A 27204-nucleotide genomic window follows, 5' to 3' on the forward strand; every position below is an offset into this window, starting at 1 on the left:
TTGCTAACATCAGCTGATTGGAAAAGCTATTTTGTGGCCGTTAAGCATTCAATGTTGCATTCATGGTAGAAGAATATAGGTACACGCGTCGACACAGCTTCTGGGACAACGAATTGTCAAACCGATTTTGGAATTGGAAATGTTGAATGAAAAATTACTTAAATTTGTAAAAATTGTTGAAAAACGCGAATTATAATAGCCTTTGAATGACGTAATATAAGAAAACATATAAAGATCTGCTTATTTTGAAAAAAACATTTAAATTTTTTTTGACATATCAATGCTCCCAAGCGTTGATGCATCTATCTGTATTCTTCTTCCTAGATTCTACTGATTGTTGTTCAATACATTTTAGCAAAAATTGCTGATTACTGAGTAATTTTATTGGAAAAGTTATCGTAAATGTCAATTACTGAGTTAGTGAGAGTTTACAAATTCTTTCTTAGTAAATTTACACAATATTTACTGTTTAATGATGGTCAAATAGTTTTGTTTTGTAAAATCAGCTGATTGCTTATACGTTTTGCAAGGATTCCGTCTATTATTTTTCAATCATCATTTCAACTAATTATAGATTCTACGAAACGTCCTTTTAGAAACAACAACTATAATAATAAACAAACTGGTAGGTTCTTGCAGGTTCTGGAACAAAGCAACATAAAACACATATTTCTAATATTTTTGAATTGAATTTTGATTGTTTTTCTTCATAATTTATTTGCAATGTCAACATTTGAATAATTATGGTGCCAATCTAATATTCGATAACGAAAAGTCGACTTTCCGATTTTCACAGCAGACAAAGGTTGGCAATCGATAACTGAATGTCGATTTACATATCCCTAATGTTTCCAAAAATGTTCATTCGTAGTTTCAAATCGCTTGAAGGTGGTCGTGCGGTTGTAATCGTTCGGAATAACATTTATTAAGCAAAAAAGAACTGGCGCGGTCGTCTTTCGTTTTTGTAATTCTTATATAAATTCGCAAGTGCGCGAACAATTGCTTCAAATTATTGCAGTCAAGCAAGTGGCAAAGAACAAATTATCAAAATATTTGTTGCGTTTTGATGTTATGCAAACAAAATATAAAAACATTGTACAAAATAAATAAGGAAAACCGTTTAATTTGAGAGCTAACTAAGCATTTTGCAAACAAGAGAAAGTTAGCAAAGCAAACGGGGAACAATAGTGACAAAGCTAAGGAATTTTTACGTCATTTGTTGCTGTTTTTGTTTTGTGGTGCAAATTCGTGTGCATTTTTGTTGTATTGTTGTGTGCACCAACACATTTGCAAAGGAAAAACAGAATTCGCCAACCAGCGTGCAAATAAAAACATAAAATAAAACCTGGAAGAAAATAAACTTTAATAGCCGCTTAACTGGTCTCTTCCACGTGAATGTCTAACAAATCACAGTATCCAACGTATCAACCGATACCCACAACTACAGTCACCATGGACAATCCGGCCATGACCCGTAGCACCAGCAGTGCAGACGATGGGGACCAGACCGGTGCTGGTGCCTTACCCTCTACATATTCATCTCAACAGCTAATGCCGCCGTCCGACAGCGATAGTGTCGATGACACAGAAAGACAAAGACAACGACAAAACAGTGCCACCATTGATTGTGCTCCTGGTGCCCGCCGCTGTGTTACCCGTAGCCAATGGTTTACAGTGGGTGTACTATGTTTTGTAAATCTAATCAATTATATGGACCGTTTTACAATAGCAGGTGAGAAGAATGGCTTTTAAATTGAAACTTGGCAAAAAAATCCCATTTAGTAATGTTATAACGTTCCAACTCACCATTTGAATGATGTAAACCCTCCCAAATAACCTCTTACATTGCGCAATTTCATAGGAGGAACATCCGTTATTTTTTAACGGTTAAAATTAGTCATTATTTCGTTGTCAATAGAACACCACCTCACATCTCTTGAAATGTTCCACTAAAGTGTGTTGTTGTTTAGCGAGAAATAAAGAAAGAAGAGGAGTTGATTTCATTCTATGTTTTGTAGACATATTTGCTTTTTTATTGCTTCGATCGAGGAAGTAGAATATTTGTTTTTAATACTGAAGATAAGACAAATAATTTCTACAAAATATCGAGACTGAATATAGTGGTAGTTATTTTCAAAACAGATGCATCTAATTTTTTTTAAAAATTCAACTATTAATTGCTGTTTATTAATTTTATAGAACTCTTTCAATTTGTATATATTTTATATTTCTTACAAGTCATTTTGAATCGCGCCACTATTTACCAATTTTTTGATAGCTTCAGTGATTGTGGCCAATGGAATTCTATTATCGCAATCTCGATTGCCATTAATAAAAGTAAATTATTTTATTTCAAACACTTGCTATTGAAAATTATTAGGAATTTACGGAAAATATGTAGGTGTACAGTGGAAATCACCCCATAAATATATTGTCTATATAAGAACCGATTACAGTGTCGTACACAAAACCCCTATATTTTTATAACTGTGGTGTCCAAGGCGGACCAGCTGTGAATAATAAATGCCAAAATAACAATAATTTTTTAAAATTGAAAAACAAAATAAGTAGCAACTCTTTTTGAAACTTGAATGAGAAATGGTGACCACAACATTTTTTTTTTTTTTTGGAAATGTCTTCAGTGATACCTTCTAAAGATGATAGTGCCGTAACTTGTTCTGATAATCTAGTTTTAAAAAATTTGTGAAATTTTTTTGTTCAACATTTTGCGTTTTGTAGTAAAATATACCTTGGTTATGCCAGTGTCACGATCTCGAAAATATTCTTTGGAAATTCCTCACTATTTAAGGAGGACCATCAATGCTTGAATGTTTTTACCAGTACCTTTTTGAAGTCATCTCTATAAATTAGTTTGGTTAATGAATTTGCGACGAAAAGCTGCTAAAACAAAAATTCGAAAACCATGTAATTTTATTACTAAAATTGCAGATTCTTTAATTTGTTTAGTTTTTGTTGATTGCAGTAGGTTTCATTGTGATCTTATAATTCCATACTATTAAAACTTCTAATACATTTCAAGGAATTAGGGCTTGGAGCATAACATGAAAAATACTACTCAAAATACCATAAATTACAATAAAATGTTACAACATTGGGGTGTTCTGCATTTAGGTTATATTTTTTAATTAATTCCACTTATACTCTTCATTTAAAATACTATAATGAATATTAAATGCTTACGCGTGTCTCTCAATATTTCAATTGTGATAATCAACAAATTCGTATGTTTACTTCAAGACCGATAGAGAACAACAAGCACTCTTGCCTGTGACCCGCATTAAACTTAATTACAAAATTGCTCTTATGTCTCCTAAGTTCATTCATTTAGGCTAAGAGGTGTCAATACTATTTTAGTAATTTTTCTTAAGCGTAATAATATTTTTGTCTTTAAAAAATGTCTTTAATTTCAATTGAAAACATTTCCTGAATCATGTAATACTTCCGTTGTTTTCGTTGTCGATCACACGCTCCTATATATTTATTAAGAGTATTAGTCATTCTTGATGTTCAGTTGATGCATTAAATATTCAATTCTAAAAATTTGTCACGTTCTTTTTGTGGGAGTAGAGTGCAATTAAAAACTTTGATTCTCAGTTACACTATGCAACAATGTATTTAAAAAATGCTATCATTTTCTAAAAATATTAATGTACAAGTCCTGCTATCTGCGAATTTCTTAGACATATCTGTGACTAAAAAAATCTGATATCTTTATTTTGAAATACCTATGGAAAGAGAAACATGGTGTTTTATATTTAAGATATCAAAGATATTGTTAGTTCAAAGACCTATATATTAAAAATTACCTTGTTAAATAAGTATCCCAGGTAATCTTCCACATTACTCAAATTATATTCTAATTCAAACATCTATAAATCTTTATAATTATCATCTTTTCAATTAGGGCTTAAACAAATGTCTCTATAAATTGCTTAGTTTAGATATTCGAAATAGATTAGTTTTGTTTGTTATGGGATGTCTTGCATTGAAATTATTATATTTCTCTTTGTAGTCGTGACATTGTTTTGGTTTCCAATTTCCACATTAAATTTATGATTTTGCTCATCTTCTTTAGGTTTTGTCATATGTATTTTTCATTTTTTTTGTTTATGTTTTCAGCTATGGGGGCTACCTTCAAATTGGCAAATATACATGCATACCTACCTACACTCGCTTTAACAACAAATCGGCAAATATAAAGTCCAACCTTGAAATGGTCATAAGTTCGTTGTGCTTATCATTAAAGGTGGCGTTGTTGTTGCAGTGTTTGGCTTTTTTTGCAATCTTTTCTACTCGTCATTGATTTTGGGGCCAACACATTCCTTCGCATTCTTATCTATAGTTTTTCCCATTTGTTGTTTGTAAATCATGCAATTCCAATGAGTGAAATGAGAGATTCTTAAAATTTAATTAAATTCCAATTAACAATAATCGATCAATACAAAATCACCGGACAAACCGCAGTCAGTCAGTCATATGCTGGTTTCGTACTCGATCATATGTGTTACAAATCGCTAATTAATGTGTGGTAACACAATTCCCCTCGATTTGTTTATTTGTTCGTCAAATCTATCATCTACACATCACGCCACCAACGCTTATATCACTACGTTGTTGTTAGCAGCCGCTGTACTTCTATTCTCTTATCAGGCTATATCAGCTAACCACCACACTTAGAAAAGTCGCTGTTTTATAATAAAGAAATGTGTCTGTGCAAAGTATCAAGTCTCGTGACACAGAATTTCCCGCATATGTTTTGCAGTTTGTTTTCATGTCTAGCTTAAAGACTAGTAAATACTTACCCAATTTACTTCATTCATAGGATTGCTCGCCAAATTTGTATTATGCTAAGATTAATGTTTTACGACCCTCTAATCTCCAGGCTGGTCTGGAAATCATGATTAGACGTCATCATAGGACGTCGGCGCCCAGTTAGACGCTTGCAGATAAGGCCGTCATTTTTGTTTCTCTAATATGACTTGGTTGTTTTTGGTAAACAATAAAACCCAATCTATATTTTGTTTACAAGCGCTTTCTCCTCTCTCCATAAGGCTTACGAAAAAGTATCGAAAACTTTTTGAATGTTATTTGTTTTGTCGGATGATGCTATTGCTGACTCATGGACGTATTTTTGAAGCCATAATGAATTCAATTAGTATTATACATTTATCTTAACATGTGAATGAATGGGCATGCATTCCGCAAGTCGGATGGGAAAAAATAAGCCAAAAAACACGATAAAAGTGGCGTGATGTTTTCTGTTTTTGAGCATTTTTTTTGGGTTGGTCATTTTTATCGCATTGTGAGAAGTAAAAAAAGTCTCGTGAATATTTTTACATCTCTCTCATTGTGTCGCATTTGATGATGACATACCTTATTATTTTCAGAAATATTCCTTTTTGATACTAAGTAACATGTTGTGCCTATTATTCTAGCATCATTTGTGTGATGTTTTGTATGAATGCCTTGACATTTCTTAGTTACAATTCTCAACTCTCGGCAATTCATAAGATCTCCATGAAAATTTACCTTTTGATAGGAATCTAAAACAAGTTTTTTAGCTTGTCGATGAAAATGAAATCACGTCCAGAATTCGATGGAGCAGTCATATGTAATATATTTTGTGTAATAAATAAAGAAAGAAATGATACAGTCAAAACAAAAATCCAATTCTTTAATGATTACTTTAGTATGGAGTGGTATTGTTTTTTTTTTCTGAATTTTATTTGGAACAGCCCATTAATCATTAGCATATTGATTTTCTATGATAAAATAAAAGGAAATAATCTCAGGAAGTAACCCCTATTATACCAAAATGTTCAATTTCATTGTTGTGTCAATTGCATTGGAATTGGCACATTATTAAGAACACTTTTTGCAACACAATTATTTAATCTGAAACTATTTTTGGTTTGAGTTGAGGATGGAATCTGCCACTACATTTCTAAAAGATGTGATAAAGAAAACAATACCAACAAAAATACAAACGTGGACTCAGGCTACATTTGCCAAAAAAAAAATTTTTTTCTTTGTGGTCTTGCCAATAATTCCATTCATAAAAATATGTAGCAAAAATATAAAAAGAAATGAACAAAAATACATATGTATGTATGCTATGCCTTTCTAGCTATGTGTGGCTTCGATAGTTTTGATAAATTTTCCATATGGGCCAAGGTTGAAAATAAAATGTATATTGACAAAAACGACTTTCTTTTTTTTAAGTTTAATGGGCAAAGTCAAGGTTATTTGTTAGATTGTGAAAAGACACTGAAAAAATAGTACAAGAAATTCAAACATTCCGACAAGAGGGTGGTACATTTCCAAATGTACTAAAAGTGTGTATATCCTATGTAAATACATTTATAGAAGTATGATAACGTATTCAAATCATACGATATTTTTGACAAAATCATACGATATTTTATCATTCACGATAATTAATCATTTTCAAATATTCCGCAGCGTCATTTCTCCAGGTAAATGCTCCAAAATAAATTTTTTGTGAGTTTAAATCAAACAGCATTTATAAACTGGAAGTATTTGCGCAAAATATTCCTAACAAATTTGCATTTTTGTTAAAAAAATCACATCAGTAATTTTGGAATTTCAAATGATATATGCATATGCGAAATCAAAATACCTGTTAAATAATGTATTTAAATTATATTAATGGAAATATCCACACAGATTCTGTTAAAATTGAAGGGAAAGGGGCAAATTAAATTATAAATAAAATTAATTCACTAAATCAATTGATAATTAAAAAAGTATATCTCAGTTAATACTAAAAAAATATATTTTTTGCTCAGTGCACTTAAGAATTTTCGTCTTGAATTTTGTTATGTGAATTTTTATGAACTTTGAACGAAAAGTGGGATATAAAACGTCAACAGAATTGTTGCTATTGTTGCCAGAGATATGTGGTACGTCAGCAGCTGTATAAATATACAGTAAATACTACCATAAGGTGACATACAGTTTTGCCAAAAATGTATCTATTTCTTTCTCACTAGCCAGATTTCATGAACACGAACGTTGTATCGCAATCTTTACTGAAAGGTATCACTGTTTTGAAAAGTATATACACAGGGTTAGACAAAAAACTGCAACAAAGTCAAACGCCATAAGTTTTATTTTTTTAATTGTATTGAATGAAAGCTAAAAATGTAGGAAATAGCATCAAATTTTAGAATAAGTTTAGATTTATTCGAATTGGTCACCTTTGGCACGAATTATGGCCTTCAAACGGCTAATGAAACCGTCACACGCGTGCTGAGTACCGTTGGAATGTGCCCAAGGCTTTAATACACCCTCCGGAACATTTTCGCGATAATATTCAGCATTTATTCTGATGCCACGGTCGATTAATACGAGCGGAGAGCGACTATCGGCTGTTATGGCGGCTCACACCACCACCATGACCGGCGCTTGAGTTCTGGTGGCCAACCGAAGGTGCACATTTCAGCTGACCTCTTTGGCAAGTAAACACGATCATCGGAGAAAACCAAATTTGGCAGTTCAGCACTTTCGGTCAAGCGAAGCAACTCTAGCTCTTTTGAGTTTATTTTCCTTCTGTTGCGGTGTAAGCTGATGTTGCTGTTTTCTTTCGTCCACTTCCTTGACGTCGGACTACGCTACAAGTATCACGGTAACGAGCGATGGTACGAGACACAAAAGATTTATTCACATTTATATGCTGGAGTGCTCTAACCATAGCCACTTTTGGTTTTCCAGCCAAATACAAAGAAATCACACTATCACGCTTGAATTCCATCATGAATAACTTTTTTTCTTGGAAAACTCTCACCAAAATGCTTTTGTACGCTTGTAAACAATATAAAGATCTGAAATAATTTTAAGAGCTATCGGACGAGTGGCTTAGAAATGACAGCTGTCTGAAGTTGGTTGCAGTTTTTCAATTCACCCTCTATTAAGTAAAACCAGATATTCGGAATTCTTAAAATTATAGCTTCGTTTTTCAATGTAATACTTTTTACATTTTACAAGCTCCTTTCTTTGGAGGGTTTTAAGTTTTAATAAAACTTTAATATCTGTTTGTTTTTATCAAGCCGTTTAAAACTAGTCATGTCAACCCCAATTTTTATCAATATGAAACTTGCATTTACGTGCCGCGACAGTGATGTCTTATTTCTGCAAAACCAAACAAATGTTTTCTGATAAAATGTAAACAGCAGTAAGAATGTCCATGAAAAAGAGAAGATATCACTTTTCGTTTCCTATAAGGTTGTATTATTCATACAATAATAATCATGTCTGGGCTCACATTATTTACATTTTGTAAAGAGTAGCTGGCAACTTTTCGAATTTTTATATAATGGGAATTTATGTTATGTTGGACAATTACAAGAAATATTAAACTCAACATCTTTTTTATATAGTTGAGAAATAAAAATTGTATATGATTCTCAACATCATGTGATTTCAATACCAAACAAAAAATTATGGAATACCGATGAATGAAGGAAAAATGTTAATATATTCAAATTCTTAAATCCAAAGAAATATTTTTTGTTTTGTTTAAATAGAAATAATTTAAATACTTGCAGAAATCTCTTAAGTCTTATTTCGAAATTAATGTCTTGTGAAAAATATTATTTTGCAATTAAATTGCATAGAATGGCGAAAAAAGTCCCTAATGGACATTACAATTATCACAAAAGAAATTTAAAAATACATGTTTAATCACTTAATTACGAACTTTTGAAATGGTAGAAATTCTATGAATGAAAAAATGAGTCATAATCTAAACCTTATCTTTTTTCCCTGCCGATTTAGATAAAAAAATCGCATAATGAGCAAAGAATTTTATTCATGTCGTGATAAAACAAATTGAGAAATGATTCAAGGCAAAATCTTTAGAAATAGAAACAGAATGATTTTTTTAAACAAATTTCCCCACAATGACTAAAGAATTTGGACCAGCGGTTTAGAGGTTGGGATACATAAGATGATTTTTTTTTCTTTAAAATATGGGTTGAAATTGAATAGAGTCAACCTTACTCCCTTGTTTTTTTATGAAGAAGCCAGCCGATGTTTTTCAAACACATAAAAATATAAAATAGGACAACATAGCGTCAAACTATTGTCACCAGCTGGATCGTTCTCTGTTTTTACCATATCATAGCAACATAGTTACCTATGTTAAGTGAATTTACCCGGAATTAGTGGAACACAATTTTGAGCCCATTTTTGGTTCACTGTAAATTTTATTTGTTATCCTGCACTATAATAGAAATATCGCTGTTAATATGTCCCTCTCATGAGCTGTTCCCCTATATATTATAGCCACAAAGAATTTTAAAAATACATTTTGTCTCAAGTCTTTGGGTATTTATGTCTTTGGTTTCTTTGCAATGTAAAATTAATTTCCGGTAACAAATAAATATATTGCATTTCTAGATGTTTCAAAACTCACCGTAATTAAAACAAATATTTTTATATTTTTATCGAGTCCTGACCTCCATTATGGCAACATTTTGTATGTGCTAATTGTTATTTGCTTCAATTTTCAAAACATTTTCCATTCATTTGTTATTTTGTTTGTGTTTTTTTTTTTTTCAAAATTCTGAAATGCAAATGATTTTTGTTTATACAAAAAAAAAAAAAAAAAAACAACATTATGCTGTTTCCATAATGTAAACTTGCCTTTTAAAGTGTTTTGCCCCGAATAAATAATTTTGTTTTTATAGTTTCTGGAATATACTGTAACATAAAATTATAGCTATTGTTGAGAAACGAATGTTGTTTGCAATCATTTTCAAAACTCTTGTGGTCGAAACAAAATCATCCATTCAAATGTGGCCGAAATACTTTTTCGTTGAATATAAAAATGATGATGGAAAAAAATAGTTAAACTTGCAAGCAACAGTTACTGCAATCATATTTCGTAAATTGTCTCTTTTTTTTGTAGTTTCCATTTCAGGCAGTTATATTTTTTCAAAGCTATTTTTGGTTGTCTTCAACCATCCCCACATTCGTTTATCCGTTCGTTTGCTTTTTTGTGTGAAAATTTATTTTTAATAAATTGTTGTTAGTAGTCTATTACTTTCTATTCAGTTGGGAAAAATAAATGCTCTTTCACTTGGTTGTAGTAGTACCACCGCTTGCTTACATACAAATTCAATCTGGATGTGCTGGCTGTTACATTGCCGTAGCGCCCTTATTGAAGAAACAGAAAGTAAGCGACTTTTTTACTGTGAAGAATGGTTTGTAAAGAAGAAAAAAATATGTGTAATTGCGCTGGGCCAGTGATCCATGGAAAGGTAATTTAAACACGTGTTAATATATGTTTTTCTATATAGAAATAAAATAAATTGATAATAATCCGCCTATCGCTAGAAATGTTAGTGGAGCTAACCAAAAAAAGCTTATTGCTATCAATACATTGTTTTAATAGCATTACCAAATTGCAAATAAAATAATCAAGGTTTCATATCAATTTTAATAAATTTATCTAAATTATATTTTTATAATTGTTTCTACAAAAATCATATTTTGACATCTCCAATTAAAAAAAATGTAAAAATATATCTTTCATACAATATAACTTCCTATATTTGTGTCTACTTTTTTAGATTTCTCTAAGTTTTTCTATGTCAATGACCGCCTTAAAGTTTACGACAATTGTAGCGTTGTTGTTGCAATTTTTGCAGTATTGCAAATTACAATTTACCGCAAAAAACAATGTCACTCAACACAAAGAAACACTTCCACACACATGCATACATACATACATAAAATCAAATTGTGTAAAGTTTGCTCTCAATCAATTTGTCTGTTTGCCTATAATTTTCCGATTCTATCTGTTTTGTGTCAGCTCACTCAGTACCCTAATGCAGACTACTAAAGTTATGCGGTGCAACCGCATTCATTTGCTAAACTGTAGATATTTTTTTCAAAATGTTGTATATTTTAAATCTGAATAAAATTATAGTGCTTAATGATGTCTTGAGTGAATTTACACCTTTCTCCGTGCCGTAAATCTCCGTCTGTGGAAATCACTCTATCTTCCGAACGAAATGAAGTAGATTTATAAAATTTTACTCAAATGTATATTATGCCTGTTTATTATTATTATTATTGAAAATGGGTCATGTAGGTCCACATTTTGGTATAACCCCCATATAACGGTAACTCCCGATATTCGGTAGTTTCATGGTTTTATCGACATTATTCACCGGAATTTTTTCAAATTTGGTATTTGAAGTGTGTAATGGCCTAAGCCTAAGACAGAAAATTGTCTGTGCAAGTCCGCGTCTTCGTATAGCCCCCATATAACGGTACATCCAGATATTCGGTATTTTGATGATTTTAGCTACATTATTCACGGTTTTTTTTTAAGTTTCGCATTATGACAAAAGTTACCTATGCAGGTCCATGTCGACGTATAGACCCTAATATAACAGCCACTTTCGGTATTTTTATGATTTCAACAGAATGTTTAACGGATTTTATTGTTTTTGAGAATTGCTAAATTCGTTCCAAATGGTGAAGGGTATTCAAAGTTCGAACCGGGTGAGCTTACAGCTTTTTTACTTGTTTTAATAGAAACTTAAGGTTTGAGCAACCATTCGAATGTCAAATCAACATTCAAGAGGGCTGCAGTGGTGCTTTTAGAGAAAATACATGTACCAAATACTCAATATCTTAAATCTGGGTCAGATATATCAAATTAAGCCTAGTGGTTGCTTGGTGCAAATGTCGAAAGGGCGACATAAATTACTACCCAACAAAACCTTGAAATCCCAATATCCCATTAAAATATAATGTCAACATATTACTTTGTACATTACCAGTATGTTGAAAATAATAGGTTATTCCTTAAAAAATCTTACTATTCTCTTTACCATGTTTCGAAGTGAACTCGACAAGGTGATCACTTTTCAAACATTTTATCAATCTAATCAATAAAGGAAATGCTTGTTCTTATGAGGACTCATGGCTCATGGTCATGGTCAAAAATTGCTTCAAAATAAATGAAAATGAATTGTTTCTTATAAGATAAAATTATATTCTTAAGACGCTTTAAAAATTCAACTAATTCCCATACAAACTAATTGGGATTTATTTAATATTTGACAATGGCCCTTATTCCTCACTTTCTCATTATTGCAAAAACATCAACAACAACAGCAATTATACAAAAACCAATATTGTTAATAGCGGATGTATGCTGAATAATTTTCTGAAAGTTCTAGATATCAAGCTCTGGGGTTTTTGTTAGCATTTCGCATAAAATCAGATGATTTTATTTTCACTGTTGTTGTTTGTCCACTTTTTGCTTTGTTTTCTGATTCTCCATTTTCTGCATGGTGGCAAATATTTTAACCGGCTTTTATATTTTATAGTCGCATTTGTGAGTGTGACTAAAGACTGGTTTTGAGGAACTTTTAATTTTTTTTCTCTCGATTAGCAATTATATTGCTTTTTTGTCTGTCACTATGTCTGGTTGTTGGTTGGTGGTCATTGCTGCGGAACAAAATCGTATGATTTGTTAACTGGTTTTGTTTCAGCTCAGCTGATAGGAAGGAAACGCATGTCTGAAGTCCAAGGTACTAAAATGCAAAGAAAAAAAGATATTCGAATGGCAATGCGCATCATCGGCAGCATCCATCTCGATATCTCGATTTTTCTTTCAATAGAAATGTACATTTCACAGATATTCATTCGAGTGTGGGTAAATATTTCGTTGAAAGTATAAACCGTACAACAAATTCTCCACAATCTTCAAAGAAAAAGTTCCCAGCTCTCACAATTTGACGTTTCTCTCCACCTACTTTGGCGATCGCCAGAGTGTGTGTTGGAATATTTTGCAACGATGGCAATATCATCATATATGTATAAATATTCATTTTGACGTATCCATGCGAGTGCCAAGCCTTCGCCCAATGCCATAGCCACGTTTTGTTTATTATTTTATATCGCATGTTCATTATTGTTCTGCTTTAGCATTGTGTTCGCTTTCGCGTTCTCTTCATTCGCTTTAAAAACAATTTTTATTCAAAAGAAAAAAGAGAAGAAAAAAACTAAACTGCCGGCAAAGTGTGCAAAGTTTATCGCAAGTCTGCCAACAGCAGATATTACCAGCCAAGTATGCGAACTGGTTGTGTGCCAGTGTTTTATTTGTTGTTGCTACTTTTTTTGTATACAATTTAAAAATTATTTTACCATTTCGGCTTTCTACTGACATTTGGTGTTTATATTGGCTACGTAAACATTCGCATTCGTTTACGTACATGAACGACGCGACGTCAGCCGTTTGTTTTGAGCGTTACGTCATTTTTAGCAATCGCATCGAGCTCTGATTGGTTAAAAAATATCGTACGATAAAATATTTTCATTGAAAACCGAAAGAAACCCACGTCTCACATTCAATTGCTTGCTTGCTGGCTGACTGATTGTTTGCAGTTAGTTGCCCCGTTGTTGGTAGTGGGCTCTGTGGTACCAGAAGCATACTAACCAAAATAAATAAATAAATAATAATTGCGTCGTGCAATAATGAATCAACACTCTGCAAAAACTCACTCACCTTGTCGTGCTATACCCTCTTTCGTTTGTCCCACAACTTGTCGGACAGCAGCGGGCACGTCATACCCGATGGATCATATGTTAAACATTTTGAGCCCTCGTGCCCACCCCATGCTGTGTTGATTGCATGAATGTCATCGCCTTCTGTCTTCTTCTTTGCGCGCTAATGCAAAATAGGAACGCTTTTTTCCACTTTAACTTGTTGCTGTTCTCATTTGCTTGCTATTGACGTTGGCGAAACCTCTAATTTGGCCAAATAAAAATGCATAAAGTTTTGTATTATGTTTTCGCTTTTCCTTCTTATTGCCGATTTGACTGGTTCGGTTCAACGCCATATATACCACTTCGCTCGCAGTGCTGAGCATAAACACAGATACATAGTAATGGTGGACTAGCGAATGAGGCTTTCAAAATCATTTGGGACAAAATATGTCAAATTTGTGGTGTCTTATTTTTTTCGCTTTGCCATTTGTTTCTTCATCTTTAATTCCATACATACTTTTTATCCACATTTCTGTGTTTACCTTTATTTTCTTCCAATGACTTGTCACCGCCGAAGGTTACAAAAGCTGGGATTTTTTGTATTTTGATTGCTTAAATGTGCAAATTTGTCGTATTCTAAGTGCGTATGTCTCTCTGCTGCATTTCAATTAAAATTCAAATTTTAATGGCCAAGTACGTTTTGAATTAAAATCCATATAATTGTAAGTATTCGTTTATTCCTGTTGGAAACAATTAAAATTAATATAATTTCATTCAGAACTATGTAAAATGCGCTTCCTTATTATATTGAACTTCCTCTACTAGAAGTAATAGCACAGTTACTAAAAAACAACTTAGTAGGGTTAGTTTTACATTTTACTATTGTATTTACTCGAAATTCTCAAAGCAAGATATTGATATAATTCATTTCGAATTAAGTCAACATTACGAACATTTTTAACCCACCTTGGAGGGTTAAAATCTTCCACTTTTACAACGGCTATGCTAGAATTCTAAAATTTCCAATATGACTACTGTGCATAAAAATATTTTGTAACTAATTCCATCGCCTCAAGTCAAATCAAAACTAAATACAAGTCCTTCCCCTTGTTATGAAGTAGCACAGACATATGTACCTAAATACAAAAAAGGGGTTTCATTGATCAGCAATACAGTTTTTTTTAATATTTATAATGTTGAAATTTATTTGCATTATTTAATTAGATATTCCTAATTATTTGTGTTCAGGTCGAATTGTCATTGCTAGATCGCATTGCATTATATGTCTAATTAAAGGGTGATATAAAAAACTGCAACAAAGTCAAACGCCATAATTTTTACTTTTTTTTTTGTTCGAATTGGTCACCTTTGGCAAGAATTATGGCCTTCAAACGGCCAATGAAACCGTCACACGCTACCCGAATGTTGCTCTGCAGCATTTTGGCTCATTCCCGGCGAAGCGCTTGCTTGAGGTGATCGACTCTTTGGTATTTTTAGTGCCAACCTTGCTATCCAAAATACTCCAGATACAATAGTCCAATGGATTGGTATCTGGAGATTTTGGTGATCATTGTGCGATGGAAATGAAGCGAGGAACCTCATTTTGTAACCATTCATGTGTGGCGCGTGCTCAGTGCGATGGTGCTGAGTCCTGTTGGAATGTCCAAAGTCTGCACCCTACAGAATATTTTCGCGATAATATTCGGATACGCAAAAAATTTATTGCAATTTTATTAAATTGAAATCAATCAATCAAAAAATCGGAATGTCGGAAATTATCTTATGAAACATTTAGTTTTTTCTGTATTTGTTTTACTAGTACGATATAATATTTTTGCTTCTTTCTTTATTTTAGGTGTCTTGGAGGATATACAGAAAGATTTTCAAATGCCTGACGATGATGCGGGCCTTCTGCAAACGGTTTTTGTGCTGTCGTATATGGTGTGTGCACCAATATTTGGCTATTTAGGTGATCGATATTCGAGGCGTTGGATTATGGCCATAGGTGTTTTGCTGTGGTCGACAACAACGCTGCTCGGTTCATTTATGACAGGTTCCGGCTGGTTTATGACATTCCGTGCCTTGGTTGGTATTGGCGAAGCATCCTACAGTACCATAGCCCCAACTATAATATCGGATCTATTTGTACATGATCTACGTTCAAAAATGCTGGCCGTTTTTTATTTTGCCATACCAGTGGGTTCTGGTTTTGGGTGAGTTATGCAGTCAGTTATAAACAAATACACATAGATACTTGTTTCTATATTTACCTGCTTACTTTGATGTAGTGCCATGTTGATTTGGCAAAAATTCATCAAGTTCAAGTTCGGCAGAAAAATACTCATGTATAAATAAACTAAAACGTACGTCCCACCCAACACAGAGTACACAGTGAAATTATATCTCTTGACAACCAACCAATTTTAAATGTCAATTGAAATTTAAATAAAAGAATCTTTGTTTTCCACCCAGGCAGAGTTCAATAACAAACAGCGATCACAATATTTAAATGTAAGAATATTTTATATATCGCGTGTTTTCATTTGGAAAGCGTTCAATTTACAAAATTGGACTCTTGCCCGTCCGGCGGTATCACAATGCTAATAATGTTGTGATAAAAATATACAATTTGTCGATCTAACAATTGACCCTTACGTACAAATTAAGGCAATTCATGTATTGCATGCGTGTGTGTGTGCACGTATTGTCAAATTAAGAATATTTGTCTGGACAGGTCAATTACAATTAAATAGTAAATCAATTGAATTTACCTCATCAGTTATTATGGCGTTATTTATATTTTGTTTTTAAATCGGCATAGCTGGTTTTCAACCTTTTGACCCGTAAAAAATGTTTAATTGAAATTAGTTGATTACATTAAATAAATACTGTCTGGATTGATGGTATCTTTCGGCGGTTCATGTGTCTATTATAGATGATGCAAGAAATTTTGCAAAACAAGGCAGTTATAAATATATAAACAGGAAAATTTGGTGTTTTGCTATTATTATTTATATCTGAAATATTTTTGCAAAAAAAAAAAAAAAAAAAAAAAACAATTATGTATGGCATATTGTTTATCTTATTTGTAAGGCATACGGTTTGGATCAATAACGGAGAGGAGGAAGTTCCGATGATAAATAAAAAAATAATTGCAGTGTGATTAATTTAATGCTTAATATTTGTTATGACCTTCGTCTGAAATGGATTTTTTGTAATACTGGAGGGTAAATATGACTAACTTTTAATGAGTTATTTTCGTTCTTATATCAGGTTAATAAGTTTTAAGTTTAACAACATATATTTTAAAATTAAATGGGGTTGCTTGCATAAAATGTGATTTATTGAAATTTAAATTCCAAATCCAACTGTTTTATCAGGACTGAACTATAACATAAGCCGATATTATAGATAGATACATATTGTAAGCTCAACTGAAAAAAAAAAAAAACAGACCTCCATCAAAAAATTGACCCAGAATTTCTAGACAACAGCCTATTTAATTTTGATCTGTTTGCAGTTGCGAGATAAGCTGTTGATTTTATAGCGGGGCAAATGACGAGTTTTTTTATAATTAACTTTTTAGATGGAGCAAATTAGTCTTAGCTATTTTAGATCAGTTTTGGGTTGATTAAACAATTTTTACTGCAAGTGGACACAAACACCAATAAATAATTTTACACAAACACGGTAACATGAACTTGATGAATGCGTATCGATATATATATATTTTCGACAGAAGTGTGTAGTAATTATTGGAATAATAATTTCTTTTAATATTTTCATACAGTTACATTGTGGGATCTGAAACAGCTCATTTGGCTGGAAATTGGCGCTGGGCGCTACGTGTCACACCCATATTGGGTATTGCTGCTGTCGTTTTAATTATGCTCATTAAAGATCCCGAACGCGGTGAAAGTGAGGGTTCCCACAATCTGTCAACCACCACATATACCGAAGACGTCAAGTACTTGGTTAAGAATCGTTCATTTATGCTGTCCACTGCTGGCTTCACGTGTGTAGCTTTTGTAGCCGGTGCGTTGGCATGGTGGGGACCAAAATTCATTTATCTTGGCTTAAAAATGCAACCTGGCAATGAAAATCTAATTCAAAATGAGTAAGTATTGACAAATGAACAGAATGAAAAAAGATTTGCTTGTGAATGAAACTCAAAAAACACACACACTCATACAAACATTACACAATAACTATGTGATTAGCGTATCGTACAAGTTTGGAATGATAACAATGATTGCGGGACTAATTGGCGTACCCCTGGGTTCTATACTGGCAACACGCTTTAGACACCAAGTCGAGAATTGTGATCCATACATTTGTGCTGCTGGTTTATTGAGTTCTGCCCCCATGGTTTATTTGGCATTGTACTTGTCGCGATCAAGTGCTTCGTGGTGTTTCCTGTTTATATTTGGAGCTCAGTTGGCACTGAATCTCTGTTGGTCCATTGTGGCCGATATACTGTTGGTAAGATCCTACATCGCAATTTCTTTTTAGATTGATTTTTAGATAAACTACAACGACCCCAAACAAATAATAACAACGTCGTCTCGTCTCCCCCAGAACCATCTTCACAAGGACCTACTTGTACGAACGCTGAACAAAGTTTTTTTTATTGTAGATATTAAGAACTTTTGACAAATTTCAAAATTATATTACAATAATTTTTTATTCTCTTTACCTTTTGCCTCGTAATGTTGTTCGCACAAAACAGTGTGTCTTTCAAATTTGGTGCCATAACAATGATTGCGGGAATAATAGGCGTACCCTTAGGTTCATTTTTATCCACCAAATTGGTTAAAGGTTTTCCCACTGCTGATCCCTTGATCTGTGCCTTCGGACTGATATTGAGTGTACCCCTAATGACGGGGGCCATGATACTTGTCTCCGACAATACTGTTGCTACATATATTTTAATATTTTTCGGTCAACTGTCATTGAATATGAATTGGGCAATTGTTGCTGATATTTTGCTGGTAAGATATTTCTCTATTCGTACATTGTACCTTTTCTTTTGCGAACATTGTAAAAATTCATGTAAATGTTGTTTTAATACTTTTTTGTTTGTTTAATATTTACTGTTATAACATAGGATGTTGTAGTTGAAATCGAATGAAATTTAATTTAAAATTAAAATAACTATTGACGGTTTATATATATTATTATTAATTAATAACAACAAACCCAATCCAAAGGTATGCTTTGTGAGAATTGAATTAACGACTTAATGGAATTATTTAAAAATATTTCGAATAATAAGTCATTAAGTTGGCTAGAAGAAAATCATTGCATTGGGAATCATTATTCTCTACTATTTCTTCTAGAGTTCTTAGAAAGTTTTTGAATTGAGTTTGTTCTGGTGTTGGTGACTTTTGACTAATATTTTTTTTACCCCACTTGTAATTCTGCTCACATTTCCAAATAAGCTCTGCACTCTTATATTTTTCAACACACACACATTTATAGTACACAAACCACTTCCACACAAAAACAGAATAAATATATGCTTGCACACAAAAGTTTTTACAATTTACCGCACACACCCACCCTCTCAAAAACACAATTAACACCAGCGTTGTTATTGTGAATATAATTCGGAATAAATTTCTTTTTGCTACGTCACAGACGACAAACCCATTTATAATGAAATTAAATAAAATCATATTTGCATTTTGTTTTTGCGCCACTTTTCCTTGCCTCTTTGTATTCGTATAAAATATAGTCTCCTCATACTCTTTTGTAATATTTCCAATTTATTGCATTATTCTCTTCAGAACACACACCCCTTTTTCGTTTGACGATTTATAAGAAAACATTTTTCACAATTACTCCCCAAGGATAGTATGGCAAACAGGTTTTAACAGGTCTCAATACATGTACCAAAGGGGGAGTGTTGTTACATTGTTAGTAGTAGATGGGTGGAAACCTGGTATGAGGTGTTTAATGCGGTGGGGTTGACTCATCCCCAAAAGTGACACTTGTACAAAACATAATGATATTAACTAAATGATGAAACATTTTGCAGGCATTTATCATGAATAAATTACCAATTTCATTTTTACCCTCATGATGAGGGAGGTTTTTTTTGACATGTCATTCTGTATTAGTTGTTGGTATCGTGTTATATTGGAGTTGGTTGAGGGTATAACCACATTAAGAATATTAATAGGACTTTTACTTTTAATTTCAAAGTAATTCGATATTTTTTTCGTTTATAGATTTACATATGGGAAATATCCTTTAAACGCCATTTTCTTATTTTTTATTTCCGGTAGTTATAGCCAGTGATTCTATTTGTTTCTCTTTAATGCTTCTATTTATATTTGTATCCAAACACAAATAGGTGCTAATATTGTTATGACGCTGCACAACAGCGTCATTACATTTTATTTACTTTGTTGTCTTCCCCAGTGACGATTTTGTTTGGTATTTTCTTTTTATTTACAAAGAATATTAAAAAAGTGTGTTTCATTTAAAATTATTGAACATAGTCTGCCATTATCATATCTTAAAAGTGACCGCTTATATTTTGCGATAACAGTTATCAAATGACAGTGAATTTAATGAAGTGGTTTTTATATCATGTTGCAAACAAATTATGTTAGTTAATAAAAAATATTTGATTTATTTTCTATCGGTTCCATAACCTATTGAGAAAGCACAAATTTCATTCAAAACCATGCTCTAACCAAATATGGTGTCTCACGATTTAACAAAATTCATTGAACTATAAGCTTAGTTTTTTTTTTTTTTTTTTTTTGTTAGTTTAATGTGTTTTAAATTTTGGTGTGGTCTGATTGTAGAACTATACAATAGAAGCCCCAGCGAAGCCAAGCCCGCGTAAACTGGGCTTTTCCTTTAGTACTTGTGTTTTCAATTTCTTATCTCTTGTTTATTAAATATGATTGTGGAAAAAATTCTCCTACCATCTTAAATTACGTTTCAGGTTTATGTTGTGTTGAAAAGAGTCCACTTATGACATGTTTTTATATGACGATTCGAAAGTGAACTCTTAAAAAAAATTCCTAGAATTTTTTCTAAAATTTTAATATGTATTAAAAATGAACAATTAAAAAAGCAGCTAAGTTCGGTCGAACTTTTAATATCCGAATATCGGGAGGTACCGTTATATGGGGGATATACGAAAACGTGGACCGACATGACCCATTTACGAACTTAACCTGCCTACTGGCAAAATACACATGTGTGCAAAAAAAAATTAGCCTTCTATCCCAATTAGTTCGAAAGATAGCGTGATTACAACAGACAGACAAACGGACATCGCTAAATCGTCTTAGAATTTTACGCTGATCCAAAATATATATACTTTGTAGGGTCTATCATAAATGTTTCGAAAAGTTACAATCGGAATGACATAACTAATATACCCTCCATTGAATGGTGGGGGATATAAAAAATACTCATGGAATGGGTGTTCACTTTCGAATCATTATAAGAATCAGGCCCACGCTGTAACGAATGTTTTACAGAATTAATTTCGAAACTTTCTTGTTGTTTTTTAATTTAGCAGTGGCATTCTTCACGTACCTCTTTGATTTCACTACTCCATCAATAGTCTTCCTATATATACCAACCCTAAAATCACTAATATTTGTTTTTACATGAAGCACCAACACCCGATATAACGGTTTTTCGACATCTGCTTTCAATTTTATAACAGTAAAATTAAACAAACCTAGTCATAAACCACACTTACATGGATGGGACATAATGTTATTCGTACACCACTTAAGTAGCACATCAATTCATATTTGTTTAATACGTCGTGGAGAAAGAGAAACAGCAAGAGCAACTAAACAACAGCAATTGGCGATTCATACACAATGGCGTACGGCCTGAAAATATGCAAGACATTATTCAGACACAACGCCTATTTTCGATGTACAGTACATTTACACTTGAATGAAGATTGTTCTGGCGGAGACATCTGCTGCAAATCGTTCTCACTCAGCTGGACGCTTTGTTTGATGGCTGAGAACGGTCTCTGTTGTTTTTTGCTCGAGTGGCTCCATCTTTTGTATACAATTATAACTAATTTTTATTTATTGAAAAGTTGTTGGTCATTTGGTGCATGTATTCGATAATGTTCTAAAGCTTTTTATTTGACTTTGGTGGTAATTGCACAGTAGTTTATGTTGTATTGTTTTCAACACTTTCCTCATTAAAAAAGTGACATACCTTAAAACTAATTATTTTCAAATTTAAAAATATTTTTGCAGTATGTCGTTGTTCCAACGCGTAGGTCAACAGCTGAAGCATTCCAAATATTGATATCACATGCCCTAGGTGATGCCGGTAGTCCTTACTTAGTTGGTGTGGTAAGTAGCATATTCTCGATTTGTTTTTAATAATGATCGAAAAATAATAATTTTGATTTTCCTATGTTCTTGTGATTTCCAGCTATCAGAAGCCATTAAGAAACATTTACGCACAAATGTCCACAGAGCTTCAGAGTTTGTTAGCAGTGGTGGTCTTGAAAGTCTATCCCTAACAGTGGTAGAAGCTGTGAATTCGACGATAGCAAACGCAACAACCACATTAACGCCTAGTACCACAACGGTTCCAACAACAACAACTACTTCTGCAGCTACTTTCTCAGGCTATAATCACAACGAAGTAAGTAGTGAACATTCTTTGATGAATAATACATATATTGTATTTCCAAACTTATTGGTTTTTTTATTCTTCATAGGATACTGATCTAACCAAATTTGAGGCTCTACAATATGCATTATTCTCTACGTGCTTTGTTGAAGTGTTGGGCGGTATATTCTTTTTGATTACGGCTGCCTTCATTATCAGTGACAAACGTAAAGCTAGTCAGGCCATCCGTGGTAAGTTTTCGTACTTCCTACATTTTCCGTATTAAATATATCAAAATCATTATGAAATTTATCCAACAAAATCTTTCTTTCAAGTACTTTAAAAGTGCTTCCATTTCCATTGAACATGTATTTGTGGTAAATTTCGTTATGATTTTTTTTATTGTTATTATTTTTTTATTTATTTATTATTACTACTACTAGTATACATTTCTTCTTTAGTTTTTGAACTCACAGACATTACGGACGGCAATAACATTGAAGAAATAGATGATTCAAGCAGTTCAAAAAATATGGACATTTAATAATACAATTATAATTAAAAAAAAAAAAAAACTAGGCAAAATGTTAGGTGGGTTGAGTTATTTCGTGTTGATTTTTGTTTTCTTTTTAATTCCATAATTTAACTACTCTACCCACTTATTTCCCCCTTTTGTTCCAATGCATTATTAATACCAGCCGAAGCCACTAATTTTTGACTTGTTAAAATTAGTTAAACATAGATGTCGTGTTGCTTTTACGCAAATATGGCCTTAAAACTTTGTCACTCAGTATAACTATCAGAATATTTTTAGATAGATTTTTTAAAAGACACATTTTAAAATAAAACGTTAGGTACAGACAGGGCTGTCAGATATGGCGATTTCTCGCCAAACGTGGCGATTTTTCAATGCGTTTGGCGGCTTAATTTCTGATTTGGCGGTATGGCGATTTGTTGACGGTTTATAGAATAGTTGGCGATTTCGTTGTCGAATTGTAGGAAATTACACTGCCATTCACAAATACAAAATATTATCGGACAATATGAAAACTTTAAAAGTCAATGTACAATTTAGAATTTTAAAATTTGGCATTGGTTGTATATGAAAACATGTAGAGAAAATTACAATTTACAAAGTGGAATGAATATTTTAACGAAGAAATTCTAAAAAATGCCTTGACTTTCGGAGGAAAGTTAGTAATTACCGTGATACGCCAGATACATTCTACTTATTGAAACGAGGTTTTCTTTTATAAATTATACCAAAACAAGTTAGGGGAATAAGATCCAACTTGGCATTTTGGATGCGAGTAGTAAATCAATATATGAAACTGAAAACAAAATAAAGCCATGTTTATTAGAGGATTTATTGAAGGGTATACAATGGGTACAACAATTTTAATCCAAATCCACTGGGTTAACCCAATTATATGTAAACATACTGTGAAATTATAAATTTTTGTAGATGGTTGTTGCAAAATGTTTAGGCTTTATTATTGTTGTTTTTATAAAAACAACGTTTGTTTATTAGTGGAGAACGATGGTAATGTTTACCTTTACGAAACCTAGGTATTCCCTGCCTTACCCCCTGGTAAGCATTACCATCTTTCTCCACTAATAAACAAACGTTGTTTTTATAAAAACAACAATAAAGGGATAAAGCCTAAACAATTTGCAACAACAAAATACTACGGTATCCCGAACAAACAAGCCACACTGTTCTATTTTTGTAGATAGTAAAAATAGAACTTTTTGCAGAGGATTTATTTGAAGTATAGTAATGAATACGACAATTTTAATACAAATCCAGAGGGTTAACCCATTTATTTGTAAACGTGCCGTAACAGAAAAAAATTGGTCTCCAAATATTTAAATTATAAGTAAAATAATTCTTTAGATGAAAGTGAGCCTTACTAGTTTCTAATGAAAAAAATTGCCTCAATAAAATAATTACTTTTTGACACAATCCGAATCAGTTTCGTTTTGGTGAATTCTGATACTTGGTTTGGCGATGGCAGTAGAAACAAATCTGACAACCCTGAGTATAGACGATACATCAGTAGTATCAGAACTTCAAGAATTATGACTACATTTTTTGTTAGTTTGCGGAAGTTTGTGTGAAAATTAGCATGTTGGCCTTAAAATAAATTTAAATTTAAAGAACCCTTTCAATTCGAAAAAAGAGTTTATTTTCAAAGTTGCTAATATATTATTTCATAGTCATCTGCTGTAACTCGTGATTGATAGTGAGTTTGTGCCTTTATAATGAAGTTTGTTTAAGCATTTATTACTGGAGAGTAGTTGAAATTGTCATCAATAAATTAATTCTCACCAAATGCTTTTGTACGCTTGTAAATAATATAATGAGCTGTCACTGGAATAATTTTAACAGCTGTCGGACGAGTGGCTTAGAAATGACAGCACTCTTAAGTTGGTTGCAGTTTTTTCATCTCCCCTGTATATCGTTAAATTCTATCACGAATAAAGATCGCTTGAATATGGAAAATATAAATCAGTAAAAAAAATTAAACAAATTTTAATAAAATTAAAAGAATAATAGATTAAGTAGCAATATAGAAAGCATGAGAGACGGATAGATAACAAGAATCCAAGAAACGGTTATAGGGAAAAAGTTATTTGACTGCTGCTTAAAAAAAAATAAAAAATTGCAATACAAATTCCTGTGCGTTAAATATTTTTTAATAACCATTAATTTTTTTAACAAAATTTTATTTTTTAACCAATTTTTGTTGCATCTGTTCATTTATTTATTTCTTTCTTTTTTGTAGCTGTAATAACGTAAACATGTTAATCATGCCAATATATATGATGATGATTAACTATTTTGTCCATTTCTTTTGCAGATGGCCATCAAGCTGTGCCAAATCGTGCCCCTGTCGATATTGATGAAATTTCATAAATTTCATGTCGATCGCGCAATGCTGCAACAACCAAAATAAAACCATTTTTATGAGTTTATCATTTTCAATCATACTTTCACAAGTCATTGCAAAAGTATGTTTGAATTGATGCTGCTACAGACTGATGAACATAGAATACAAAACAATCATTACAACTATTCTCCATTATAAGTTAAGTTTTTTTAATTAGTCTGCCACGTTTAGAGGTTTATGTTTCTATCGACGACAAAGTGCAAAAGCCCTATCGCTCGTGCAAAATTATGAGATGATGAGGTGAATGCGAGTAACAACACGTTCGCATAGCAAAATGTACCACATCCTATTTCACTGAGGTACAGGATGTTCCTACAACCTGCGAGATAAGAACGACAATGTACGCCAAACCGGTGAAAATCGTGTTAAACGATATCTCTAAAGAACTAATTTATCTCAAGTTTTAGTTTCTAAGTATTTCTTTTTTATTATTTGAAATTGTTATTTACTGAAGTTTCTTGCTATTTTGTTTTATTTAGTAGTGCGGAAAGGAAATCAAAAACAATGTAGTATTAGTTGTTTTTATGATTATTACTATTAAATTATAAATATTAGGTGAACTTCCTTCATCTGTCGCATGTAACCATTTTTAATTTGAATTCTCAATCTATCAATTAAATCATACAATTCATCACATTATCCGATAATTACCTTGAATATGTAAATGACACACATACACACACACACACGAAAACGTGATAATTTAATACTAGTAAAGAAATGTATTTGTTATTTAAGAAATGAGTGCATATTTGTGCGCACATTAGGGAAAGTCGGTCACTTCCAATCACTTCATTTTGTAAATATTAGTTTGGTAACAAAAGAAAATCACCATTCATTAAATATGGACTACGTGTAGACTAGAATTTGTATAATCCAATAGTTAGTTGTTTCTTATTTTATTTTTGGAAACAGAAAAGGATTGCATATGAGATGCAACAAACTAAAGCAATTTTTATAAACAACGTGTACGCTCACTCATATCGCCTATGATGCCCATGAAGCCAGAACCCATTGTGTGTTTTACTTATAAAATTTTACAATTGGTCCAATGCATAAAAGTCATTAGTTACTAAGGTTGTTTCCACTAAATGTATTATTTAAAGAAAATTTTGTGTATGTTTCGGGTTTCGGCATTTCATGTTTTACAAGTGCATAAATTATATTTTCAATTCCGGAAAATTAGATAAATTAAGAAATCCAGAAAAGACTGTAATCTCCTGAAAATTGTTATAAGCAAAGAAGAATCAAATTATATGAATTGATGGAATACAAAGAAGTAAAACACAAATGCCCAGGTTTATTTTTATCCACTATGAAATAAAACTAATTCTACAATGAAGACACCAATTGACTTTTATTTTTTAATTGGCCCTATTACCGTTGTCGTCGTCGTTGCAAAATAAAGTCGAGTAGACAATAACGGTATTAAGGTTGTCGTTTTTTGTCAATAGCGATGAATGAATGCTATTAGCATTGACGATACAACAGTCGACGTGAAGTTGTTTTTAGAGAATATCTGTCGTGACGACATTGTATTTTTAGTCGACGTTGATATTGTACCTTTTTGGAATTTGATATTTGACCATGAATATAACAACAGTAAAACTATTTGGAAATATTGAAGTCATCATCGATACTGGTTTTATAAGATCCTAGCGCTAAAAATCTCAATGCTGTGACCAAGTGGAATAACTCTGGTTTAAAAAAAAAACTCTTCGATTTTTTCGAAATTTTTTTCCAGAGGTAGACATTTTTAACGGGAAATCAGTTTCCCGGAATCGCTTACCCGATCGATATAGGCAATATAGGTATCGTTTGAAAACTTATACCTATCCAACAAGCGTTCTCATGACCACCGAAGGCCGGCTACTTACAACAACTGTTAAATTTAGAAAACTTTAGTTCGCGTAGCCGGTTGAACATCGCCAGAAAAGAGAATATCTCTGACCCAGAAAAGGTATTAACACAAATTTTGTTATTTTGGTAAGGTAAAAGTGTTGATAAAAAATCCGGGTCTAAAAATCGATATTTGAAGTTCCCAATTGGTACTACAATCAATGGTACAATAAAAGACAAG

General features: G+C 32.3%; 1 protein-coding gene across 2 annotated transcripts; it reads left to right on the forward strand.

The window, feature by feature from the left end:
- The first annotated feature begins 877 nt into the window (after positions 1-877).
- On the forward strand, positions 878-26466 carry LOC101889332 (protein spinster). 2 transcript variants are annotated; one of them, XM_011297755.3, is made up of 8 exons: positions 878-1732; positions 15407-15764; positions 17342-17668; positions 17772-18033; positions 21807-21905; positions 21988-22203; positions 22280-22421; positions 25035-26466. In XM_011297755.3, the coding sequence occupies exons 1-8, from the start codon at positions 1396-1398 to the stop codon at positions 25088-25090; spliced, it is 1797 nt and encodes a 598-aa protein (XP_011296057.2). In that variant the 5' UTR covers positions 878-1395; the 3' UTR covers positions 25091-26466. The 2 variants fall into 2 exon arrangements, with proteins under 2 accessions (XP_011296057.2, XP_058976342.1); XM_059120359.1 differs by lacking the exon at positions 17772-18033 and adding an exon at positions 18281-18542.
- Positions 26467-27204: the final 738 nt, after the last annotated feature.

Source organism: Musca domestica, unplaced genomic scaffold, assembly GCF_030504385.1.
Source record: "Musca domestica strain aabys unplaced genomic scaffold, Musca_domestica.polishedcontigs.V.1.1 17, whole genome shotgun sequence".
NCBI classification, from domain to species: domain Eukaryota; kingdom Metazoa; phylum Arthropoda; class Insecta; order Diptera; family Muscidae; genus Musca; species Musca domestica.

What these genes read in the sequence shown, in the direction of transcription:
- LOC101889332 (XM_011297755.3), top strand. Translation starts at nt 1,396, where the DNA reads ATGTCTAACAAATCACAGTATCCAACGTATCAACCGATACCCACAACT. An exon ending in GAAAATCTAATTCAAAATGA is followed by an intron (nt 17,669 to 17,771) that starts GTAAGTATTGAC and finishes CTATGTGATTAG; the next exon opens with CGTATCGTACAAGTTTGGAA. An exon ending in GTCCTTACTTAGTTGGTGTG is followed by an intron (nt 21,906 to 21,987) that starts GTAAGTAGCATA and finishes TGTGATTTCCAG; the next exon opens with CTATCAGAAGCCATTAAGAA.